The following is a 23,503-nucleotide window of genomic DNA, read 5'->3' as shown; positions in this document are numbered from 1 at the left end:
GACATGTTTCCCCCCCAAAAAATGCAACTTTAGTTTTGATCCATTGTAAGTAGAGAATATAAAGTTATATCATATACAGAGAAAATTCCATTTTTTTAAATTCTGGATCAGCCTTACAATTCAGATTTCTTTAATGTTCTCTTATGAAGGAATCACCTACCTGAAAACTGCCAGAAGTTAAGGCATGTTCCTAAACATCTGAACCAGAAAGGTAGGGCTGAGGTATCCCATTCAACTATGAGTGGTACAATGGCCACTGGCAATATCCTAGTTCCAATGGGAATTAAACCCACTCAGGCCCAAAATGAAGATTAATTTAGGCATAGGAAAGATGTAACATAGTCCTAAATCAGAGCTAAGCCGTGATTCCTCACTATTCTATCCCCAACTGAAAATGCAAGTGTGGGAAAGTTGGGTGATTTGGGAACCATGGATGCCACCAAAGGAGAAAGTCAGCACTTACACAGAAAGCCCTAGGAATCTGGGTACCTTAAAGAGTTAAGAGAAGTCATGCACAAATATAGATCAAATGCAATCTCAAGTTGTTTGAGATTACCAATTGGTTAGAATTAATAATGTTCACCACATATGTTCATACCTGACCCTATTTTAAGCCCCTAATATTCTGGATTGCCAAACACTTCAAAAAAGGATCTTAACTTTTCTAATAAGAATACGTCCAGTATTCAAATTATACTTATGAAATGAAACTGCAAGACTTTTGAAATCAGAATACACTTATAATTGTAATTTAAAATTTAAATTTTAAGAAAAAAAATCATAATTATATACAGAGTATTGAGGCTGACAAAATTAACTCTGGCTTAAATGGAATATTTAAAAATCCTAAAATACTACTTGTTATCTGAATAGGCAAGAAATAATATATCAAGAAACAAACTCTTCAAATGAATAGCCCAGTGAACAAGTTGTGTGTGATGTTAAAACAATCTTTAATGACAAATGATACCTTTGAAATATCAATATTTTTAAAGTTAAGCATTCATCTGTAATCCTGTTGTTATTGCTTTTAAACAACAAATACAAAACAAACTGGTTATCAAGGAAGAATAAAGATTAACTTATCCTTGCCTCCCCCTCATTAATAAGCAGAGGGTATAATTGTATCTTAAAATGAAAATGTCAGAAGTTGTAAAAAAATTAATCCACATTTGGGAAAATTTTAGGAGTAATATGACAAATAACCAATAGCTTTTAAAACTGTATATCTTAATTTATGATACCAGAAGATTTTTAAAAGTAGTAACCAAAGTCCTTTAAGCTCAACCTTAAACAACATAAAACCCAAAGTCACTTTAAGTGATGAAGGAGAAGTAGGTGAGCCAAACACTAAACTACATCAATTTGCTAGAAACAGGAAGGAAGAGGAGCAGGGACAGAAAAAGAGTAAAACAGAATTTTATTCTATACATGGAACAGCTGAAATACTTGAAAACAGCTTTCCAACTTTGATTTGTTTAAGGTTTTGGTATGTAAGGTGTTTTGTTTAAATTGCAGTATCTTCTCTATAAGTCTTTTAATCTACCAAAAAAATAATATAAAATAAACAATCTATAAATTAAAATCTGGTGGACATTTCTATACATAAAACTTGATACATTTTATGATCTGTAGAATCATCAAATGGTTCTATTTGTTTGGTTAATGGGGTTTGCATGAGTACCTTAATTCACTTAAGAAACCAGAGACCCTGTGGAATGTCCGACTAATCTATAATTTTATACTTCACTGATGCTGTACTACTTCTGTATTAAGCTAAGAGTATTCAATATTTCTTCAAGGTAGCTTTCCTTGTGAAAAATGTCTCTACGCTGAGTAAAACAATGAATATGCTATGCAGAATATACATACTGCCATCTAACTTGAGGAAAAGGGAAAAGAACAGGAATAATTGCCAAACAAAACTTAATTATAATATAGATCTCACCTATGATAAAAGTTAAGAAACTGTATTTCACATCTAAAATAATTTGGTAAAAAATTACTTACTGGATAGCCATCATGGTTCTAAAAACTACTTTGAGGGAAGTTACAGGGGGACACAACGCTTCCTGAAAAGGAGCAAAACACATGACTGAATTGTGAGTGTGGTGAAGGGGAACTGAACTAGAGAGAGAGGACATACCACAAACTCAGGATAAAGCAACACTGCACCCACTCCATAATAGCAATTCCACATGAAGCTTTATAAAATGTAACACACACAGGCAAAACTATCATCTGGCACATAAACGTGTAGTTAGTGGTCCTGAATCATGAATAGGAGTGCTCATGATACTTTTCAAAGTCTTACTTGGGAATTGCAATGAAACTTTGGTGGCTGATTCCAACAATAATTCAATTAATGTGGGTATTTTTTGATGCCACAAAGGAAAAAGTCATCATTGAGAGCTGAGTGAAGCAGGTATTAGGCACATGGAGAAAGAGCAGGAAAGGTCCCTTTTTTTTCCTGCCAGAATGAAACTCTCAAAACAGAAGAAATACTTCATTTAGGTGATGAAGGTTAATGCATGATCACAGCTCAGATAGTTTCCCACTGGCCTGGACTAAGAAATGCAGATAATACCGAGAGTAAGAGCAGTTCCTTTATGACCAGAGTGGTCTGCTCTCCCAGACTTTGGAGATCACTACAACTAGAACCAACCATCGGGCCAATTATTATACCTTATTACTGCTTCTAAAGTGCTCCTATCTTTCCTGCTCTACCCTTTGTTGGTAAATGCAATACCCTCCTTGAACACTGATATATATATAGTATCAGGTATTTCATATATAACACTCATTACACATCTTAGTGATTTCCAGTACCCTGTGAACTCCAGTATTTTTTATAAAGCTGGCCAGCCAGGTATCTCTAGTTCACAAAGCACATGACCTCTGCTATGAAGAAATCTCCCACGAATAGACGACCTGCTGCAACTTAACAGTGGCAGACACATTCTAAAATGATATCTGTGGTATATCCCTCATTTAAACCACCTACCACCAGACTACTAGGCACAAGGGTAAAAGAATATGAAAAATAAAAGAAGACAAAGGTCTGTAAAATGATTTCTCTGCTTTTAAGGAACTTATTTTAGAATAACTAAGACTCGCATGTTTAAAACAAAAAGTAGTATCTACAAATTATATAGAAATCTCCAAAAAAGAAGTATCAATGTAAGACGAAATAGCTACAGAAGGTTTCATAGAGAAAAATCTGAGCTGGAGTGTTAACAAGTCTTAAAAAGAGCAAGATTTAAATATACTAAGAGAAGAGGAGTAGTACGTATAGGTTGTGTCTGGATGTGGCGTAGTGAGAATGGGCAGCAGCTGTGGTCAAGCACCTCTAGGCTTTCGTTCAATGCCCAGTATCGTTCCCCATTAGTTCCATCCAGTGCCTAATTTTCTGGCTTCCTAGAGATCTTTACCCCTCTCCTCAGAGGATATATGTTCCTACTTCAATTCTCAGAGCCAGCAGGAAAAGGACCAGGAGATCCTCTGAAGGAGATCAAAGCTGAAATCAGGAATTAGAGTATGACTTCAGGAGAGATGTAAAGTTTTTAGTAAGAGAGTTAGAAAGACAAAAAGCCTAAGGTGCCAAGAGTCCTAAAATAATCTAATACAGAGATAAGGGAATAAGAGATTAGGAGTAAGGGGGGAAGAACAAATAAAGAAAGTAAGAAGAAGAAAAGAGGAATAAAGATGGACAAACTTCTGCTTGATTCTGAAAATAGTTTCCAACAACTGGCTTTTGACAAGATAGAATTGGTGGCTCAAGTCTGGAACTGATAGGCAAACCCAGATGAGTCTTCCAAAAGTTGCTGTTATTGTGGAGTTTTTCTTCCAAGTGTTGTATCAAATAAATGCTTAACAATGAACCCTCAGCTGTACCCGAGAGCTAGAAATGTGAGAGGCAATTTATCATCCTTCTGTACTGTAGGGAATGACACACACAAGATCACATGCAAAGTGAAAAGGTTAGCCCATTTTTTACATAAAGTTATGGATCTTCAAGATCCCAAGCAAAATTTTCAGAAGTGTTGTATTCTTAATGTGTTAACTGTAAAAGAAACTCCTAACCCCTCCTCATTAATTTTTAAGAATCTGCTTGTACAATGTTCATCTGAAATAAATACTACAGAAACAGATCAGAAGTCTTCATTTTTTTTGCATTAAAGTAAATACACTTATTTTAAAAGTACTTAAGCTTAGCTTCATTAGTGACAACTTTAAACTTTCAACAGAAATATCTGTTTCAAACACATCAGTAACAAGGTCTTAAAACTCTTTTACTAAAATAAAGAGTGGGGAAAGGGTACCCCAGTTCAAGGTACATTCCACTTTTATATGGCCCCAGGTACATATTAAAACCCCTCCAATATGGCATTCTATCCATCGGCTTTTTATACCTTTTTCTTTAAAAATATCACCACGTTGTTTTCAAAGGTCTCATAAATTAAACTCTACAACTTCTCATTTGACTGAAAATTAATCCAAATTTTAGATGAAAAGAACCATTAAACACAACCAGGACATGCTGTATAAAAGGTTAAAAATTCAACTTTTAAGCATGGAGGTCTCTTCTGAGTCAAATCCCATGTGTCTTGTCCCAAAGTATGATATTTGTTTAGAGTATATCTGAAAGGCATCAAGTCTGACAACAATGGGAGCAAAGACAGAGCTCATAATGAGCTGAGGAGGAAATCAAATATCAGGAGACTTCCAGGGCACCTGATATACTCCACAGGTCTCCAAAAAACTCAGCTGGAAAACCAGTGGACTAGTTTACTATCTGCAGTCCCTTCCAACTTTTACATTTTAAAATTCTATTTTCTATCTTAGTATATTCAATTATTCCATTAATCAACCTTCTAAAGCAATTCATTTTTTCCCATCAACATTAAAAAGAGTAATGATTTGCTATATGCTGAATATTTTTTCCACTCTACTTTGTTTTGGTTCACCCAAAATTATTAACTATGTGCCACAAGTTTATAGAGACGACAGACGTACTCAGAAAGAAAGATAAGAAGAAAGAGACAGAGGACTGGCACATTCTAGCTTCTAGGATGACCTCAGGGTACATACTTCTCACCCTGTCAACCCCATCCCAATATAGGAGAAACAACTACATAGAGCCACAGTACTCAGGAGTGGAGCTTTTTTGGTGCAAAGAGCAAAGATGTTAAGGAATCTTATCCAAGTGTGATGTTCCCTTATTAGATCTTTCTTTCTTGGAAGCTCTCATTTCCCACTCACTCTGGCCTCTCACACAGAACAGATCCTGAACCCAGAAAGATCAAGAAGGAATCCTGGTAGGGTTTGGAAGAAATGAGCTAGGGATAGTTCCTTAGGCAAGCTGGTCTAAACTTTAAGGGGAAAGAATTGGTCCATTTTTTTTTGTCTTTCCTTTAGTTAATCTTTCTGTGCACTTCTATCACTTTGGAGGTTAATGTATCAATAGCCAAAATCTGAATACAGACTTTAAGGGAAAAAAGCCAAGGTAGCCACAAAGACAGCTTTTGGTCTAATTCTACCTATTTTATGCGAAGGAATCTCCTCACTCACCGAGACTGAGGGCTTGGAGTCAACACTCCAATATACTTTATGTACACATGAAGTACATCTGCCTGGGCTCCTCCAGTCACATCTCTCTACCATGATCTGTTAACTTTCTGTGGCCGTGGTTAGTAGCTAGTTAATGATTCAGATCTCAGTCATGTTGTCTTCTTGTTATCACTTTCTACACTGAAGACATGGCAAACAACAGGGTATATGGTAAGAATACATATTTGAAAAGGAATTATAGAATTCAGCTAAGAAAAAAAGAACAAAAATGAAATGCATGATCAGTTTGGTGACAATAATTTTAGTACCATTCTATCTGACAGGTTTCTTGATTATTCTTGAATGTCTTTTCCCATTTTTCCCGCCAAAATACTAAAATGTTACTGAAACAAGTAAGAAAAGGAGATATCTTTAATTCTTAACTTGTATTTTGTTAAACACTATCATGAGCTTTTGATGTTTTGCATATAATACTCGGCTTGAAAACCTCTTAAAGTGAGTTTATACTGAAATATATAATTTATATAGCAATTTGAATAAAAAGACTAATTTTGTTTTTTGCAAAATACATGATACTGCAACTTAAAAAACACCCAAAACACTGAATATTTTCCAATTTTCAATTTTTTTAAGAGTGATTAAGAGTCAAGAGATAATGACATAGCGGCCACAAGGTATATAATAAAGCACACCATTTATAGAATAAAAAGGCTATTACACAGGGGGAGGGTTAAATGAAGCACATTATTAGCAGCCCTCCAATCCAAAACAAAATTTCTACATTTACAAAAGTCCAGCTAATTTTATTTCATAATGACATTTTATGATAGGGTAACTTACATTTCAGTTTCACAAAATATATTAACATTGCAAAATAACCATTTAGTCAACAAATATTTACTAAGTGTCTAATGTGTGTCAAGCACTGTTCTAGGCACACAGGATAGGGCAATGAACAAAACAGTCAAAAACATCTGCCCTCATGGAACATGAAGACACACAAAGTTTCATGACAAAAATAAAATAAAATAAAATAAAAAAGAGGAATTATTTGTTGGTTTTAAAAGGCCAAGTGCCAAATATCTCTTCACTCCCCATATGTAATATTCTACATAAGAACAAAGAATGGAAATCCAGCCCTGGAATCTCTTACCTTAAATCTAAGCAACCACTTAATGCATAAATGGAGCAAATAAAAGAGGTAAGGGAAAAAAGCATTGAAAGGTTAGTTGGAACTTCAGGATGTGAAGAGAAAGGAAAAAAACAAAGAAAAAACAAGTTAAGCATTCAGCATTGAAAAATAATGTTTCAGTAGATCACAGAAAGAGTGGTTAAAGCAGAATGTGTCATGAACAGGAGTTTTTGGATGAAATTATATGACACTTTTATTTAAAAACAACTTTATTGAGATTTCTTCAAATTAGTGACCCCTAAACACTAAAAAGTACAAAAAATGAAAGGGACTACAGATTCCCTGAAGAACATTTACTTGAGGATTAAATAATAATTGGGGGATCACCTTTTTATTATATAAGTGGGGAAGTACAAATATGATGTTTTATATTCTAAGTGCCTTTTTGTCATTAAATTCTGACAGGATCCTAAAATTTTCTATTAGCAGTTGTTAGCCTCAAATAAATCTCAAAAGATTTTCCCAAGTTGGAATAAATTTCAGTTATTAATTATCCATCCAATTGTATATCCTATTTTAACATGCTCTAATTAGTACTGTAAACTAAATGCATTAGGTGTTCATTATAAAATTAAATATCAAATTTCAGATAATAGTGCTTATATCAAAATTGTAAAAAAGAAAAAGATTTTTTAAAAAAATTTACACTGTACATATTCTTTTACCTAGATCTACATTAAATTTAGATTTAACTGATTTCTAGCCATACTTGTGTGAGGTATATTTTTTAAATTTAAATTTGCTTATATTAGACACAAATCAACTGCATGAACCATACAGTTTCACTTATAGGCATACACGTATTTATTCAGCATCACATTTGAAAAGTCACTGTCTTTCAAATCACTGCTGAGATGCAAACTTTAAATAACCTAATACTTAGCTGAAGCTCTGAATAGTTTCTTAAGTACGAACACCAATTTAAATGAAAGTTATATGTTCCTCAGTTGTGATTATGGTACTTTACATACATAGCAGGCACTTAAATACATTTTAAAAGTTAGCCAAAATATATAATGACTATCTACTCAAAAGCAGTGGAAATACTAATTCACATATTAGTTTTATCTACATTATTCTCACCCAAAATGTTGAGATAAATTTGTTTTAGAAAAATTCAAAGTACATGTTTGTTTATATGTCTTCTTTCTGGAAACGAATGCCAAAAGTTTGCTGATATTTTTGAGATAAAGCAAATACTTTAATAACATACTGAATAATTTTTAATTAGTCATACTAAATCATTAAAAGATTAGAAATATAATACCACATTTATTTCCAGATCTATATGAGGTATTTTCATAACTGATTAAGCAAAAGCAATTCAGTCAAAGATGACTGTTTAAAACTTGAGAACATAACACTAAGAAGAAAGAAGGATAACATAGTTATAGTGGTAAGAAATCTTCAGAACTACTAGTAGGCCAAGACTTGATCCTCTGGAAAGAAAAGATAAACGCTTAATTTTCTAAAGAGTTAGTTCCATTATGGGCTATTGTTTTTAAGCTGGACAAAAATTATACTTACCTTTACTCCATGTCCAATATCATCTAGAATTGTATAGTCAATAGGTTTTCTAATATAACGAACTGGTCGTTCAAGGTTGGCTGGAGCAATAATCTTATGTGTCCTTGAAGTGTTTTTATTGGTAGTCAAAATACCAATTTCTCTTCTTGCAACTTTCTCTTTATGAATATCAACAGTCTACAAAATATAATATAAACACAACACAAAAATGTATAGCTCTAATATCCAGAAAAATAAAAATATAAATACTTAGAGGTTTAATATCATTATTCATATTCTTAACCACAACTGCTAACTTCTCCTTTTGGGACCAATACTGACTTTCTCCCTTTCTAGGCTAAAGCAAGGGATGGGAAACCATGGCTGGCAGACCAAATTTGGCCCACCACCTATTTTTTACAGCCCAAAAGCTAAGAGAGGTGTTCACATTTTTTTAATGGTTGAAAAAGTCAAAAGAAAAATAAGGTCTTGACATGTGAAAATTATATGGAATTCAAATTTCAGTTTCCATGAACAAAGTTTTATTGGAACACAGTCATTCTACTTGCCTACATATTTTCACAATATAATGGCAGAGGTGAGTAGTACTAACAGAGACCTTATGGCCTGCAAAGCATAAAATATTTATTAGCTGGCCCTTTACAGAAAAAGTTTGCCAACCTCTGGATTAAACATGATAATTTTTCCCCTCTCCATTAAGACTTAACCTTATTAAGAAAGCCCCAGTGAAGGAATTCCCTGGTGGTCCAGTGGTTAGGACTCCATGCTTTCACTGCTGAGGGCCTGGGTTCAATCCCTGGTTGGGGAACTAAGATCCCACAAACCGTGCAGTGCAGCCAAAAAGAAAAATCCTCAAAAAAAAGAAAGCCCCAGTGATTAATCTGGTTCCATTTAAAAATAATCTACTAGGGGGGCTTCCCTGGTGGCGCAGTGGTTGAGAATCTGCCTGCCAATGCAGGGGACACGGGTTCGAGCCCTGGTCTGGGAAGATGCCACATGCCGCGGAGCGACTAGGCCCATGAGCCACAATTGCTGAGCCTGCGCGTCTGGAGCCTGTGCTCCACAGCGGGAGAGGCCGCGATGGTGAGAGGCCCGCGCACTGCGATGAGGAGTGGCCCCCACTTGCCACAACTGGAGAAAGCCCTCGCACAGAAACGAAGACCCAACACAGCCAAAAATAAATAAATAAATAAATAAAATTTTTTAAAAAAAAGTGATTTGCAGTGTTTTTGGTGTGTAAAGATGAGATTTAAAAAAAAAATAACCTATTAGTATAAATTCTATTAGTGTTTAAATATTTTTTTATTAAAAAAGAGAGGCCTAAACTATAAATACAATGTTAAAAATAAGAATCATCTTTTACAGAGAAACTTGTTTACTGAGGCAATGCTGCTTATATTTTATCATAACAAAATGCTTGTAAAATATTTCATTATTTTATTTATTAAACGTTCAAAATAGGATATAATTTAGTACATAACAACAATGTGTTTTTACTCAGTTTTCTATTTGCTGAGAGAGGGCGAATTTAAGCATGGGTAATTAATACACTAAAGCAGCATTTTTCAAACTGCAAGGTGCAATTTAGTGAGATGTGAGCAGCAATTATTTTAAATGAAAAAGAACAGAAATATCAGACAACATACACATAGTAAGGTATTTTTTCTTAAAATATGTTATGTATATAAATACATACATTAAATTGTGTACTGGATGGAATATAAAATGTATTTTCAACTGTGAGTTGCAGTTTAAAAAGTTTGAAAAATACTTCACTAAAATTGTTCACATCTCTTGCCACCATTCCTGGCTCAAGCAGCAATTAACAGACACTTTTGCTATTTCCTCCCCAAACCTACTTCAATTTACCCTGTCTAAAGAATAACCAGGTAGTAACACAGAAATGGAAATGAAAGATAACCATCATGACATTATTAAATACGACTTTAAGAAATCTGAACACTGATTATTTATCCTTCTAAACTACCTAAAGTGTGAAGGAAACCTGAAACAAATTTGAAGCCTCCCATTTCAACCAACAGATCTTAAAAGAAACAGAATCTATAAGTTCATAACTAATAAATATCTAAATGAAGCGTCAAATTGAATACTGGCCAAGGTAGTGATCTTATCATTTTAACTATTTCTTTTTAAGACAAAAATAGGTTTTGAACTTTTTCGGTGCATATTAGAAAAATTACAAAATCTACTTTCCTTTTCAACTGCTTGAGGGAGCTATAACAGAAAAAAAAAGGTTGCACATTAGTGACAATATTGGAATTTACTTATTTTTAACTTCAGAGAAATGGAAATTAATCATATTTTACTTTTGAATAATTTTTAATGAGTCTTTCTGAATTATTAAAAATACAAGCTAGGAAGATTTCATACTTACCAAGTATACTTCAAAATAACCAAAAAACCTCAAAATATGACACTTATTTTTTATATATAACTGGTCTTTGTTATACCAATAAAAGAAAATGTATTAGAGAATGTAATCCTCTTTCAACATTGTTTTCATTCTGCTTAGTTAGAAATATAATTATCTTATTCAGAAATGAAAACAAAAGAATGTAAACCTAATCAACAATAACAGAATTCTAAACTTAGGGCAAACTGGAACTTCAAATTTCAAATTTTCCTGCTAGAAATATTCATAAATCTCTGGAGAATGAAAAGAGGGGTAACTTTTCATTATTATTTGCACTAATATACAGTTATATTTTATAACAAGCACATATTTTAAATTGTTTGAAAAACTGAGACTTTTTAAAAAGGATTAAAACAATTAGATCATACCTGGGGATTGGGGGCACTTACGTATTACTTATATATTTTCTTTATGTACACATAAACACACAGACCAAACCTGTATAAGCCATTACAGTAAGCATAAAAGAAAGACCAACACAGCAAAAGAAACGATCACAGAACTTTTATATATAAGCCGAAATAACGGATAGTTGCTACAATAGGGCATAAAATTAGGCTCTTAGCTTCCTAGAGAAGGCAAAGTATAAATAATGAGTTACAAGAAAACATACACCCCTTCATTAGAAAAGTGACCAGGTGCCCAGCACTAAACTCTTAAAGGAACTGGTTGAAGGAATTATGAGAAAAATGTTCTTTTTTGCGTCTTATATTAATTCTCATTAAAACTGAAGGCATATTTTAAAACGTAATTCTTAACAGCATATGTCTAAATGAAGCCAAAATAATCTAGTTTGGTTATACGTTTCTAGTTGTCTACTCTAAAAGAATACTAGAGCAGGGTTTCTCAACAGCAACACTACCAGCATTTTGGGCCAGATAATTCTTTGTTGTGGAAGGGCTGTCCTGAGCATTGTAGGTTGTAGAGAAGCATCCGAATAGATATCTATAGCACTCCCCACCCCAAGCTGTAACAACCAAAAACATCTGACCTTGCCAATTGTTCCCTTGGGGGTAAAACTGCTCTGACAGAGAACCAGGGATGTAGAAGAAGGACTAATTCATTTGTCTCTTACATTATTCACTCTCAAATGTCAATTGTTTCCAAACTTTGTACAAGAGTTGATTTATGATTAATGCCTCTAGTGACTGCCAAGTATCAATATTTGATGTCATTAACTTTTAAAAATCATCTAAAATAATAAAAGTAATATATGGTTAAGAAAACCCAAAGGTATAATTTGTGAATTGCCATCCTAATACCACAATGAATTGAACTGTAGGAGTTCCCCTGGACAGAATCAAACATACCTTCATAACATGGCTATGATTTAATCTTAAGTCTGAATAACAACTTTTAATGGAGAACAATAAATCTATTACATAAATAAGGAGGAGAAAGTTTGGTCCAGAAGATTCTGAAGTTTTCAGCAATTGCCTAATTCACATTTTTCAAAGATTTCTCTGGTAGAAAGTACAATCATTTTCAAATTAGACAGAGTAATTTAATGAATACCCTCCATATACTTAACATCCAGCTTCAACATTCATCAACTCACAGCCAACTGTCAGTTTTAAAAGAACTTTTGTAAAGCTCCTAAAACATATTTTTAAATATGGCTTGTATGTTTTTCTTAAATCAAACTCGTAGCTTTCAGTAATCACCATTGCCTTTGCCTTCACAATATACTTTGACATTACAATGCTGAAATGAATTAAGTTAAATTTTGGAAGTATGAATTCAACACTGATAGCTAGTCAGAATTTTAATAGTAAGAAAAGTATTTTCCACTTATCCTGGATTTCTAAAGTTACTAGTTATATGCCAATAAACTTACTCTCATTTAGAAGAGGCCTCAATTATAGCACTCACATATGGCAAGTGGAAAATGTGTTTAACTAGCAAAGAAGACCAAAACTAGTGCAAGTACACTGCTATTAATACTACTATTGTTTGCTACCTGTTAACCAAAAAACACGCCAAGTAATACTGCTGCAACTGTGCAAGAGTTAAATATCTTTTCTCCCACAGTTCCTTAACAATTTGTTTCTCCATCCTCTAACAGCTATTGCCAAGCTGGTCTCACGTGCTGCAGGCTCGCCCCATGATACTTCAACCACGCAGTGCCAAACCCAGGCTCCTCTAGAGTACCTCTCACGGCCTTGACTTTCAGCTCCTCTGCAAGCCTGAGCCCCCCGCCCCCCTCCCACACCTCCATCATGGACCCAAGCACATGCTCAGGCCACAGCAGATGGCAGGAAGGTATGTATGAAGTATTTTGTTCTAGGGTTATCCATGCACTGTCCCATTACCACAGATAATTGAAAGTAGACTGCACTGGATAGCACCACCTCAGTCAGCTGCCCATCAGTGTGGGAAAACATCTGCAGTCAGACAGTTACAGTGGGTTAACTCAACTAAGTTGGGTGTTTTAAAATGTGTCTCCATTTTTTTACATTAGTAAGTTAATGTTTCAAATAAGCATTTACTTATTTTAATTACAAATATGCTTTACACTATTCATCTTTCATAAAACAAATTATTCACAAACTGAATGGGTAATTTTCAATTTTTTATTTTTTATAAAATGATATAAACTATAAATATAAACTTAATTAGGAACTGTATAAATCCTATTTTCTATACATAATTACACATTGATAACCATTAGTGGGATTTCCTTAATTTAAAATTGGGAATTTTTAAACAAATCTATATACATAAAGTTTTTTGAACAAAAAATTACCCTACATGGTGAGTTCCTCAGGGTTTAGACCTTCCATTGCCTTTTAGTAGTCCCTAAACCCTTAAGAAGAATCACTTCCATTCCTGTATTATTTTACAGTCATTCCTTTCTATCTCCTCTACTTGTTATGTGCTAACTACTTCAACACCTGGCCTAGTAAGTTCTAGTTAGCTCTTGGGAGGGTGGGAGAAACACTGCTTTGTAAGTTATGTTGCCTTTTGCCTTTTCTTGATCTTCTTCTAAGCCATGTTGAACTGAATACAGACAGTATTGACTGTTTTTAGTAGTTATGAGAAGAATTTTAATTTACAAGTTTATAAGAATTTTAGCTTGAATAATGTTCTATAAATCTTTTTTTACCTTACCAGAAATGGACACAGTAAATAGCATTCATCCTTACACATGCTATACTGACTTAACAGCAGCTCTGTGTGCTTTGCTTATACAAGTATTCAGTAAAAATTAAATGTTTGCTCTGACAACTACACATTCTTGAAAAATATTTAACATTAATTTAACTCTTACTCTCGGCTTGAAGATTAAAAATTTCATTTATCTTTTAAATAATATGCTTCCAAAGAATTGATAGGATAACAACAACAAAGCTAGAGGTGGAACTTCTTTAAAATTTAACACCCTTAAAATACCTAAGGTAATCCACATCAAGAACCTATCCTAACACTGTCTTACAGATACAGTGAGTGTGGTATAGATTAGTACACTACCTAATACTATATGGTCTTTTTAGTACAAAGTTTCTGATACTAAATATTCATAATCAACTCTATCTTGTTTTTCAAAACATTTGCCATTGGGAGAATGGGTTATTACTTTGTTTTGTTGAATTATTTCTTCCTGATACATAGTTGGTAGAGTCAGTGGAATTTCCATCCTCGGATTCAAAATGAAAGTAAACTGGAGATAGTTCAGTTACATCAGAGTGATAGAGGGTTGAGGTGAGTAGGGCACAGACTGAGGTAAACAGCAGAGCCAGCAGAATAGAAAGAAGAAAAAAGCAAATATAAATCAAGTTCATTTGTGAGAATCTCACAATTGTGAGAATAAAAATTCAAAATGGAAGACAGCTCATAAATCATCTAATCAGTCCTATCATTTTACAGGTGAGAAAACTGAAGTTCAAATAAGTCAAATATCACACAAGTCAGCAGAAGGACCAGAGTAAAATCTAGATCCCCCATCCTCTCCCTCCCAGTCCTCAGTGTTTATCTCTATTAAAATGGAGAAAAGAGCTAGAGCACTAGGAGGCTGAAAAGTGGTAAGGTTCCTACCTAGGAGATAGGAAAAAGATACTGATGAGGAAAGAAATTGAATACCTCAGATATCTAATATCTACTGGTCCTTAACCACTCTAACAGACAACCCTTAACAACAACTCTTGACACCTACCATTCCAATACACATGTGATCTCATCTTTGACCTGACTGAATCTCCATTTCTTTGCTTCTTCAACCCCACCTTCTCTCCAAATTCTCCCAACCTAGTATTTTTGCTCCAAATGCAAAAATAAATATGACCTCAAGATATCTTGAGAACATTGTAACTCCCTCTAAAAACATAATAATGTTTTTAATAAAGCATAATAATAATAAAATTTAAGTACCAAATATTTGAAAACCAGTATTTTAGAGCAAGAGCCTACAAACTATAGCCCACATGCCAAAACTGGCCTGCAGCCTGCTTTTATATGGTCCACAAGCTAAGAATGCTTTTGACATATTTAAACAGTTGCTTAAAAACATACAGCACAGAAATTCCCTGTCAGTCCAGTGGTTAGGGCTCCACACTTCCACTGCAGGAGGCATGGGTTCGATCCCTGGGAACTAAGATCCCGGATGCCATGCAGCATGGCCAAAAAAAAAAAAAAAAAAAATACAGCACAAAGAATCATATGAGACTGAAACCCTATGTGGCCCACAAAGCCTAAAATATTGACTATCTAGCCCTTTACAAAAAAGTTTGCCAATTCTTGCTTCAGAGTATTTACTGAGCATTTGCTTTATAAACAGAAAACATTCTCTTATACTACGGAATCATATTTCATTCTAAAGAGCATCAAGGAGCTTTGACATTCAATTGACTTTTAAAACAAAGGACCCTACGTACATTAAATGTAACTGAAAAAAATTTCAATCCTTAAGGTAAATGCTAAAAGTACATAAATTTTTAAAAATTTACTCATTTCTTAGCTATAGCCTCTATCAGCCCATTTCTCCTACTCAACTCCTCATCCAACATACTTCAATATATTTCATATAAACTTAACAGCTGTTGTAGGTTGCAGATCCCTTGCTTTTCCAAGTATTGCCCTCTAGACACTCAACTCCAAAGGAAGGAGGCTCAACATATACTTGACAGCTCTGACTTAGGCCCCTGTTATTTCTGACCTACCAATCTCTATCCATTCATCTCTCCCATTTTTTACTTATTCCATTAGAACAGCTTTAAAAGATAGTATTAAACCATATTAATTAAATATATAATAGATTTATGTGATACTCAAAAAGAAAATGTTCTCATTAACTGAATACATATACTTACAACTTAGAGTAAACTTAATCGCCTTCTTCCTTAAGGTTGCTACACTTTTCTACCAAAGAACTACAGAATTCTAATCAGAATACAGATGATTACTTTCACTGTCATTTTCCTACTGCCATTATCTACCCACACAATCTCTCCTACTTTATCTCACAAACTAATAAAAAGTTGTCCCTCCTTTTTAGGAACTCTAATATATTAATTTCTCTTCTGCATTTGCACTTTTCTTCTTAATTTCTTCTTTGAGTTCTTTGCCAAGATTTCAAACATGTGGAAATTTTAAGACTCTGAAGTATAAACCTCAAAATTCTATATAAGATTAGCAATATGTCAACATCCCTTTTCCTATAGAAAACCAAGTTCATCTATTCCATCATTTAAAATGCCACTGACTATTTCCTCTAGGAGGTCCTTTCAGAATAAAAATCTACCTCTTGCTCATTAAAACTCACCAATACTTTTTTTTTTTAGTTTAAGACACAGCAATACAACAAGCAATAAATTATATGATGTCTACAAAAGTTTATATGGGATGTGAAGAAACCGTTATAGGGGCAAATTCAGATTTAAGATTAAATAATATTAAATAACAAGAAATCCCTCTGAATGGTCTGATGGATTTAACAGAAATATAAGGTAGGGGGGACCTTCAAGATGGCACAGGAGTAAGACGTGGAGATCACCTTCCTCCCCACAAATACATCAAAAATACATCTACATGTGAAACAACAACTACAGAACACCTACTGAATGCTGGCAGAAGACCTCAGACTTCCCAAAAGGCAAGAAACTCCCCCACGTACCTGGGTAAGGCAAAAGAAAAAAGAAAAAACAGAAACAAAAGAATAGAGATGGGACCTGCACCTCTGGGAGGGAGCTGTAAAGGAGGAAAAGTTTCCACACACTAGGAAGCCCCTTCACTGGCGGAGACAGGGGGTGTGGGGGGGGGAAGCTTCGGAGCCACAGAGGAGAGTGCAGCAACAGGGGTGCAGAGGGCAAAGTGGAGAGATTCCCGCAGAGAGGACTGGTGCCGACCAGCACTCACCAGCCTGAGAAGCTTCTCTGCTCACCCACCGGGGCGGGTGGGGTCTGGGAGCTGAGGCTCAGACTTCAGAGGTCAGATCCCAGGGAGAGGACTGGGGTTGGCTGTGTGAACACAGCCTGAAGGGGGCTAGTGCACCACAGCTAGCAGGGAGGGAGTCCGGGAAAAAGTATGGACCTGCCTGAGAGGCAAGAGACCACTGTTTCAGGGTGCATGGGGAGAGGGGATTCAGAGCACCACCTAAACAAGCTACAGATATGGGTGCGAGCCACGGCTATCAGCTCAGACACCAGAGACAGGCATGAAACGCTAAGGCTGCTGCTGCAGTCACCAAGAAGCCTGTGTGCAAGCATAGGTCACTATCCACACCTCCCCTCCCAAGAGCCTGTGCAGCCTGCCACTGTCAGGGTCCCAGGATCCAGGGACAATTTCCCTGGGAGAAACCAAGGTGTGCCTCAGCTGTTGTAATGTCACGCTGGCCTCTGCCACCAGAGGTTCGCCCCACATTCCGTACCCCTCCCTCCCCGCAGCCAGAGTGAGCCAGAGCCCCCACAGGCGACCTACACACAGAGGCAGGGCCAAATCCAAAGCTGAACACCAGGAGCTGTGTGAACAAAGAAGAGAAAGGGACATTTCTCCCAGCAACCTCAGGAGCAGCAGATTAAACCTCCACAATCAACTTGACGTACCCTGCATCAGTGGAATACCTGAATAGACAACAAATCATCCCAAAATTGAGGCGGTGGACTTTGGGCGCAACCGTAGACTAGAGGTTTGCTTTTTGCATCTAATTTGATTCTGGTTTTATGATTATCTTAGTTTAGTATTTAGACCTTATTATCATTGGTAGATTTGTTTATTGATTTGGTTGCTCTCTTTTTTTTAAATATATATATATTTTTTCCTTTGTCTTTTTTTGCGTATATGTGTATGCTTCTTTGTGTGATTTTGTCTGAATAGCTTAGCTTTTACCATTTGTCCTCAAGTTCGGTCCATTTTTGTTTTTTGTTTTTGTTTTGTTTTTTTAGTATAGTTTTTAGTGCTTGTTATCTTTCGTGGATTTGTTTATTGGTTTGGTTGCCCTCTTCTTTCGTTCTTTTTAATTACTTTTTTATTTTTAATAATTTTTTTTATTTTAATAACTTTATTTTATTTTATGTTTCCTTCTTTCCTTTCTTTTCTCCCTTTTCTTCTGAGGCGTGTGGCTGACACGGTCTTGGTGCTCCAGCCAGGTGTCAGGTCTGAGCCTCTAAGGTGGGAGAGCCGAGTTCAGGACATTGGTCCACCAGAGACCTCCCAGCACCACATAATATCAAAGGGCGAAAGCTCTCCCAGAGATCTCCATCTCAATGCTAAAACGCAGCTCTACTCAACGACCTGTAAGCTACAGTGCTGGACACCTCATGCCAAACAACTAGCAAGACAGGAACACAACCCCATCCATTAGCAAGAGGCTGCCTAAAACCATAATAAGTTCACAGACACCCCAAAACACACCACCAGACGTGGTCCTGCCCACCAGAAAGGCAAGATCCAGCTTCATCCACCAGAAAACAGGCACCAGTCCCATCCACCACGAAGCCTACACAACCCACTGAACCAACCTTAACCACTGGGGGCAGACATCAAAAACAATGGGAACTACGAACCTTCAGCCTGTGAAAAGGAGACCCCAAACGCAGTTAAGTGAAGCAAAATGAGAAGACAGAAATACACAATAGATGAAGAAGCAAGGTAAAAACCCACCAGACCAAACAAATGAAGAGGAAATAGGCAGCCTACCTAAAAAGGAATTCAGAGTAATGACAGTAAAGATGATCCAAAATCTTGTAAATAGAATGGAGAAAACACAAGAAACTAGAAGAACTAAAGAGCAAACAAACACTGATGAACAACAGAGTAAATGAAATTAAAAATTCTCTAGAAGGAATCAATAGCAGAATAACTGAGGCAGAAGAATGGATAAGTGACCTGGAAGATAAAATAGTGGAAATAACTACCGCAGAACAAAATAAGAAAAAAGAATGAAAAGAATTGAGGACAGTCTCAGAGATTTCTGGGACAACATTAAATGCACCAACATTCGAATTATAGGGGTCCCAGAAGATGAAGAGAGAAAGAAAGGGACTAAGAAAATATTTGAAGACATTATAGTTGAAAACTTCCCTAATGCGGGAAAGGAAATAGTCAATCAAGTCTAGGAAGTGCAGAGAGTCCCATACAGGATAAATCCAAGAAGAAACACACCAAGATACATATTAACCAAACTATCAAAAATTAAATACAAAGAAAAAATATTAAAAGCAGCAAGGGAAAAGCAACAAATAACATACAAGGGAATCCCCATAAGGTTAACAGCTGATCTTTCAGCAGAAACTCTGCAAGCCAGAAGGGTGTGGCAGGACATATTTAAAGTGATGAAAGGGAAAAACCTACAACCAAGATTACTCTACCCAGCAAGGATCTCATTCAGATTCAACAGAGAAATTAAAACCTTTACAGACAAGCAAAAGCTAAGAGAATTCAGCACCACCAAACCAGCTCTACAACAAATGCTAATGGAACTTCTCTAAGTGGGAAACACAAGAGAAGAAAAGGACCTACAAAAACAAACCCAAAACAGTTAAGAAAATGGTCATAGGAACATACATATCGATAATTACCTTAAACGTGAATGGATTAAATGCTCCAACCAAAAGACACAGGCTTGCTGAACGGATTCAAAAACAAGACCCATCTATATGCTGTCTACAAGAAACCCACTTCAGACTTAGGGACACATACAGACTGAAAGTGAGGGGATGGAAAAAGATATTCCATGCAAATGGAAATCAAAAGAAAGCTGAAGTAGCAATACTCATATCAGATAAAATAGACTGTAAAATAAAGAATGTTACAAGAGACAAGGAAGGACACTACATAATGATCAAGGGATCAATCCAAGAAGAAGATATAACAATTATAAATATATATGCACCCAACATAGGAGCACCTCAATACATAAGGCAACTGCTAACAGCTATAAAACAGGAAATCGACAGTAACACATTAATAGTGGTGGACTTTAACACCTCACTTACACCAATGGACAGATCATCCAAAATGAAAATAAATAAGGAAACACAAGCTTTAAATGACACAATAGACCAGATAGATTGAATTGATATTTATAGGACATTCCATCCAGAAACAGCAGATTACACTTTCTTCTCAAGTGCACACGGAACATTCTCCAGGATACATCACATCTTGGGTCACAAATCAAGCCTCAGTAAATTTAAGAAAATTAAAATCATATCAAGCATCTTTTTGGACCACAACACTATGAGATTAGAAATGAATTACAGGGAAAAAAACGTAAATAACACAAACACATGGAGGCTAAACAATACGTTACTAAATAACCAAGAGATCACTGAAGAAATCAAAGAGGAAATCAAAAAATACCTAGAAACAAATGGCAATGAAAACACGATGGCCCAAAACCTATGGAATGCAGCAAAAGCAGTTCTAAAATGGAAGTTTATAGCAATACAGTCCTACCTCAAGAAACAAGAAACATCTCAAATAAACAACCTAACCTTACACCTAATGCAATTAGAGAAAGAAGAACAAAAAAACCCCAAAGTTAGCAAAAGGAAAGAAATCATAAAGATCAGATCACAAATAAATGAAAAAGAAATGAAAGAAACAATAACAAAGATCAATAAATCTAAACACTGGTTCTTTGAGAAGATAAACAAAATTGATAAACCATTACCCAGACTCATCAAGAAAAAAAGGGAGAAGACTCAAACGAACAGAATTAGAAATGAAAAAGAAGTAACAACTGACAATGCAGAAAGACAAAGGATCATGAGAGATTACTACAAGCAACTATATGCCAATAAAATGGACAACCTGGAGGAAATGGACAAACTCTTAGAAAAGCACAACCTTCCGAGACTGAACCAGGAAAATATAGAAAATATAAACAGACCAATCACACGCAATGAAATTGACACTGTGATTAAAAATCTTCCAACAAACAAAAGTACAGGACCAGATGGTTTCACAGGAGAATTCTATCAAACATTTAGAGAAGAGCTAACACTTATGCTTCTCAAACTCTTCCAAAATATAGCAGAGGGAGGAACACTCCCAAACTCATTCTATGAGGCCACCATCACCGTGACACCAAAACCAGACAAAGATGTCACAAAAAGAGAAAGCTGCAGGCCAATATCACTGATGAACACAGATGTAAAAATCCTCAACCAAATACTAGCAAACAGAATCCAACAGCACATTAAAAGGATCACACACCATGATCAAGTGGGGTTTATCCCTGGAATGCAAGGATTCTTCAATATACGCAAATCAATTAATGTGATACACCATATTAACAAATTGAAGGAGAAAAACCATATGATCATCTCAATAGATGCAGAAAAAGCTTTTGACAAAATTCAACAGCCATTTATGATAAAAACCCTTCAGAAAGTGGGCACAGAGGGAACTTACCTCAACATAATAAAGGCCATATATGACAAACTCACAGCCAACATCGTTCTCAATGGTGAAAAACTGAAACCATTTCCACTAAGATCAGGAACAAGACAAGGATGTCCACTCTCACCACTATTATTCAACATAGTTTGGAAGTTTTAGCCACAGCAATCACAGAAGAAAAAGAAATAAAAGGAATCCAAATCGGAAAGAAAGAAGTAAAACTGTCACTGTTTGCAGATGACATGACACTACACATAGAGAATCCTAAAGATGCTACAAGAAAACTACTAGAGCTAATCAATGAATTTGGTAAAGTTGCAGGATACAAAATTAATGCACAGAAATCTCTTGCATTCTTATACACTAATGGTGAAAAATCTGAAAGAGAAATTAAGGAAACACTCCCATTTACCATCGCAACAAAAAGAATAAAATACCTAGGAATAAACCTACCTAAGGAGACAAAAGACCTGTATGCAGAAAACTATAAGACACTGATGAAAGAAATTAAAGATGATACAAACAGATGGAGAGATATATACCATGTTCTTGGACTGGAAGAATCAACATTTTGAAAATGACTATACTACCCAAAGTAATCTACAAATTCAATGCAATCCTTATCAAATTACCAATGGCATTTTTCACAGAACTAGAACAAAAAAGTTCACAGTTTGTATGGAAACATAAAAGACTCTGAATAGCCAAAGCAATCTTGAGAAAGAAAAATGGAGCTGGAGGAATCAGGTTCCCTGATTTTAGACTATACTACAAAGCTACAGTAATCAAGACAGTATGGTACTGGCAAAAAAACAGAAATAGAGATCAATGGAACAGGAGAGAAAGCCCAGATATAAAACCACTCATATATGGTCACCTTATCTTTGATAAAGGAGGCAAGAATATACAATGGAGAAAAGGCAGCCTCTTCAATAAGTGGTGCTGTGAAAACTAGACAGCTACAAGTAAAAGAATGAAATTAAACACTTCCTAACACCATACACAAAAATAAACTCAAAATGGATTAAGGACCTAAATGTAACGCCAGACACTATCAAACTCTTAGAGGAACACATAGGCAAAACACTCTATGACATAAGTCATAGCAAGATCCTCTTTGACCCACCTCCTAGAGAAATGGAAATAAAAGCAAAAATAAACAAATGAGACCTAATGAAACTTAAAAGCTTTTGCACTGCAAAGGTAACCATAAACAAGATGAAAGGATAACCCTCAGAATGGGAGAAAATATTTGCAAATGAAGCAACTGACAAAGGATTAATCTCCAAAATATACAAGCAGCTTGTACAGCTCAATATCAAAAAAACAAAACAATTCAATCCAAAAATGGGCAGACCTAAACAGACATTTCTCCAAAGAAGATATACAGATTGCCAAGAAACACATGAAAGGATGTTCAACATCACTAATCATTAGAGAAATGCAAATCAAAACTACAATGAGGTATCACCTCACACCGGTCAGAATGGCCATCATCAAAAAATCTACAAATAATAAATGTTGGAGAGGGTGTAGAAAAAAGGGAACCCTCTTGCACTGTTGGTGGGAATGTAAATTGATACAGCCACTATGGAGAACAGTATGGAAATTCCTTAAAAAACTAAAAATGGAACTACCATACGACCCAGCAATCCTACTACTGGGCATATACCCTGAGAAAACCATAATTCAAAAAGAGGCATGTACCACAATGTTCACTGCAGCTCTATTTACAATAGCCAGGACAAGGAAGCAACCTAAGTGTGCATCAACAGATGAAAGGATAAAGAAGATGTGGCACATATATACAATGGAATATTACTCAGCCATAAAAAGAAACGAAACTGAGTTATTTGTAGTGAGGTGGATGGACCTAGAGTCTGTCATACAGAGTGAAGTAAGTCAGAAAGAGAAAAACAAATACTGTATGCCAACACATA

General features: G+C 35.4%; 1 protein-coding gene across 26 annotated transcripts in view; it reads right to left on the bottom strand.

Annotated features, from left to right (window-relative positions):
* ABI2 (abl interactor 2) overlaps nt 1-23,503 on the bottom strand; it is a 90,918-nt gene that overhangs the window by 35,633 nt on the left and 31,782 nt on the right. For 12 of the 26 annotated variants that reach the window (XM_036857442.1, XM_036857437.1, XM_036857438.1 and 9 more), the window contains exons 3-4: nt 8,291-8,467; nt 6,725-6,742 (exon numbers count right to left, since the gene is read on the bottom strand). The exons of 5 other annotated variants lie outside the window; for them this stretch is intronic. In XM_036857442.1, the coding sequence (XP_036713337.1) occupies nt 6,725-6,742; nt 8,291-8,467 (195 nt within the window). The remainder of the gene's footprint in view (nt 1-6,724; nt 6,743-8,290; nt 8,468-23,503) is intronic. 9 more of the 26 variants (XM_036857444.1, XM_036857440.1, XM_036857452.1 and 6 more) reach the window with 1 other exon arrangement.

This window comes from Balaenoptera musculus, chromosome 7 (genome assembly GCF_009873245.2).
Source record: "Balaenoptera musculus isolate JJ_BM4_2016_0621 chromosome 7, mBalMus1.pri.v3, whole genome shotgun sequence".
Lineage (NCBI taxonomy): Eukaryota > Metazoa > Chordata > Mammalia > Artiodactyla > Balaenopteridae > Balaenoptera > Balaenoptera musculus.
Note: the sequence above shows the minus strand (reverse complement) of the source record. Positions and strands in the feature narration are given on the sequence as shown.